General features: G+C 47.4%; 1 protein-coding gene across 1 annotated transcript in view; it reads left to right on the forward strand.

Moving 5' to 3' along the window:
• Positions 1-186: 186 nt before the first annotated feature.
• Positions 187-1,514, forward strand: part of LOC119592984 (glycine-rich protein 5-like) — a 3,264-nt gene continuing 1,936 nt past the window's right edge. Inside the window, exons 1-2 of the mRNA XM_037941869.1 lie at positions 187-230; positions 332-666. Coding sequence (XP_037797797.1) covers positions 228-230; positions 332-666 — 338 coding nt within the window. The 5' untranslated portion in view covers positions 187-227. The remainder of the gene's footprint in view (positions 231-331; positions 667-1,514) is intronic.

The raw sequence follows: 1,514 nt of genomic DNA on the forward strand, positions 1-1,514 counted from the left end.
ACATGGGAATCACTGCTGGAAGGCAATGCTCTCCCGCTTGATGTCAGTCGTGCAAGGTATCTGGCAACTCTTCGGACCTTGATGACGTCACCAAATGCTGGCGGATTCCCCACGTCTTACGGCCAAGGGAGATGCCTGGAATGCCTGCTATATAATCTTCGATCAAGAAACGCTTCGCCACAATCTGCCTTCGCGTCTAAGCTAAAGGTCTAGCTCCTACTCCAAAGATGGTATGTATATAGCAGTGAATTTATCTCTATATTTATTTGATGAAATAGTCCTATATTTACTTAATATGGCTTGCATCTCTCATTTGATATTTTCGTTTCAGGTTAGTGAAAAGTCTTCAGTGGCGGTGGCAGTGCTCGTGGTCTCCCTGGCGGCCCTCGCTCTTGCCTCCGAGACTCGGCATTACGCCCCAAACACAGGCGTCCTTGAGGGCGTGGGTGGCCTCCATGGTGCTGGGATTGAAGGTGGCGTAGGACACGGCCTCAGTGATGGATTAGGACACGCTCTAGGTGCTGGACTGAGCCTCGGACACGGCTTGGATTCCGCTGTCGGATTGGGACACGGCGTGGCACCTGGCTTCGGAGCGGGACTGAGCGTGGGTGCCGGCGTGGGCGTGGGTGCCGGTGTGGGCGCAGGATACGCCAACTGCAAGAACTGGTGCAAGGCCCCCACGGGCAAGTACGAGTGCTGCGACGATCTCAAGCCCGGCCACTGCCCTCCCGTCCGCCCCACATGCCCCTCCGTCAGGAGCGTCCTTCCTCCCACGCCCTGCACGAACGACGCCTACTGCCCCGGCGCCGACAAGTGCTGCTACGACACCTGTCTCGAGTACCGCACCTGCAAGCCCATCACCGCCTTCTACTGAGACAGCAAACTCTAGTCAGCACTTGTCACCATTTTCACTGAACTATCATACGCATCCTTTAAGATTATACTTCATTCCCATACGAGCTGAGAGGCCAGTCAGACACTAACTAAAACAATAAAGAAGTTATAAACCTGTATTTTGGATGTTCAGTACCTGCTTCGCACAGAATCTCCCTTGTTCACAACCCTAAATCAATATCGACAATACATCCATAGTGAACTTTATATACACAAACACGAGAAAACAAACAAGTTTTTCTATAGATTAAATTAATAAGGATCTTGTGTCTTGCAAACAGACCTTTCTTTTGGGATTCAAAGAGGGTTTTTTTTTTCTTCTCTCTGTACATCTTAATTCCACGGAACAGTAAACTACCCACATACTTAATGACTGGATGAGCATTCTAGAATCTGGCTATACCCATTATATGCTGTGACATATATACAAGGATGATACTCATATCTAAATTAGTTTTGAAAGGTGTTTGCATGGTAAAGCAAAGTATATTTATGTGAACAATTCTTTTAAAAGTTAAGTAAACCTTAATTTTATTTTGCTAAACAAAAATCTTTGCACGACACAGACACCTTTAATTAAAATGAATGTCATTAAGTACAATTCACCTCCACCGCCCCCG

This window comes from Penaeus monodon, chromosome 31, assembly GCF_015228065.2.
Source record: "Penaeus monodon isolate SGIC_2016 chromosome 31, NSTDA_Pmon_1, whole genome shotgun sequence".
NCBI lineage: Eukaryota > Metazoa > Arthropoda > Malacostraca > Decapoda > Penaeidae > Penaeus > Penaeus monodon.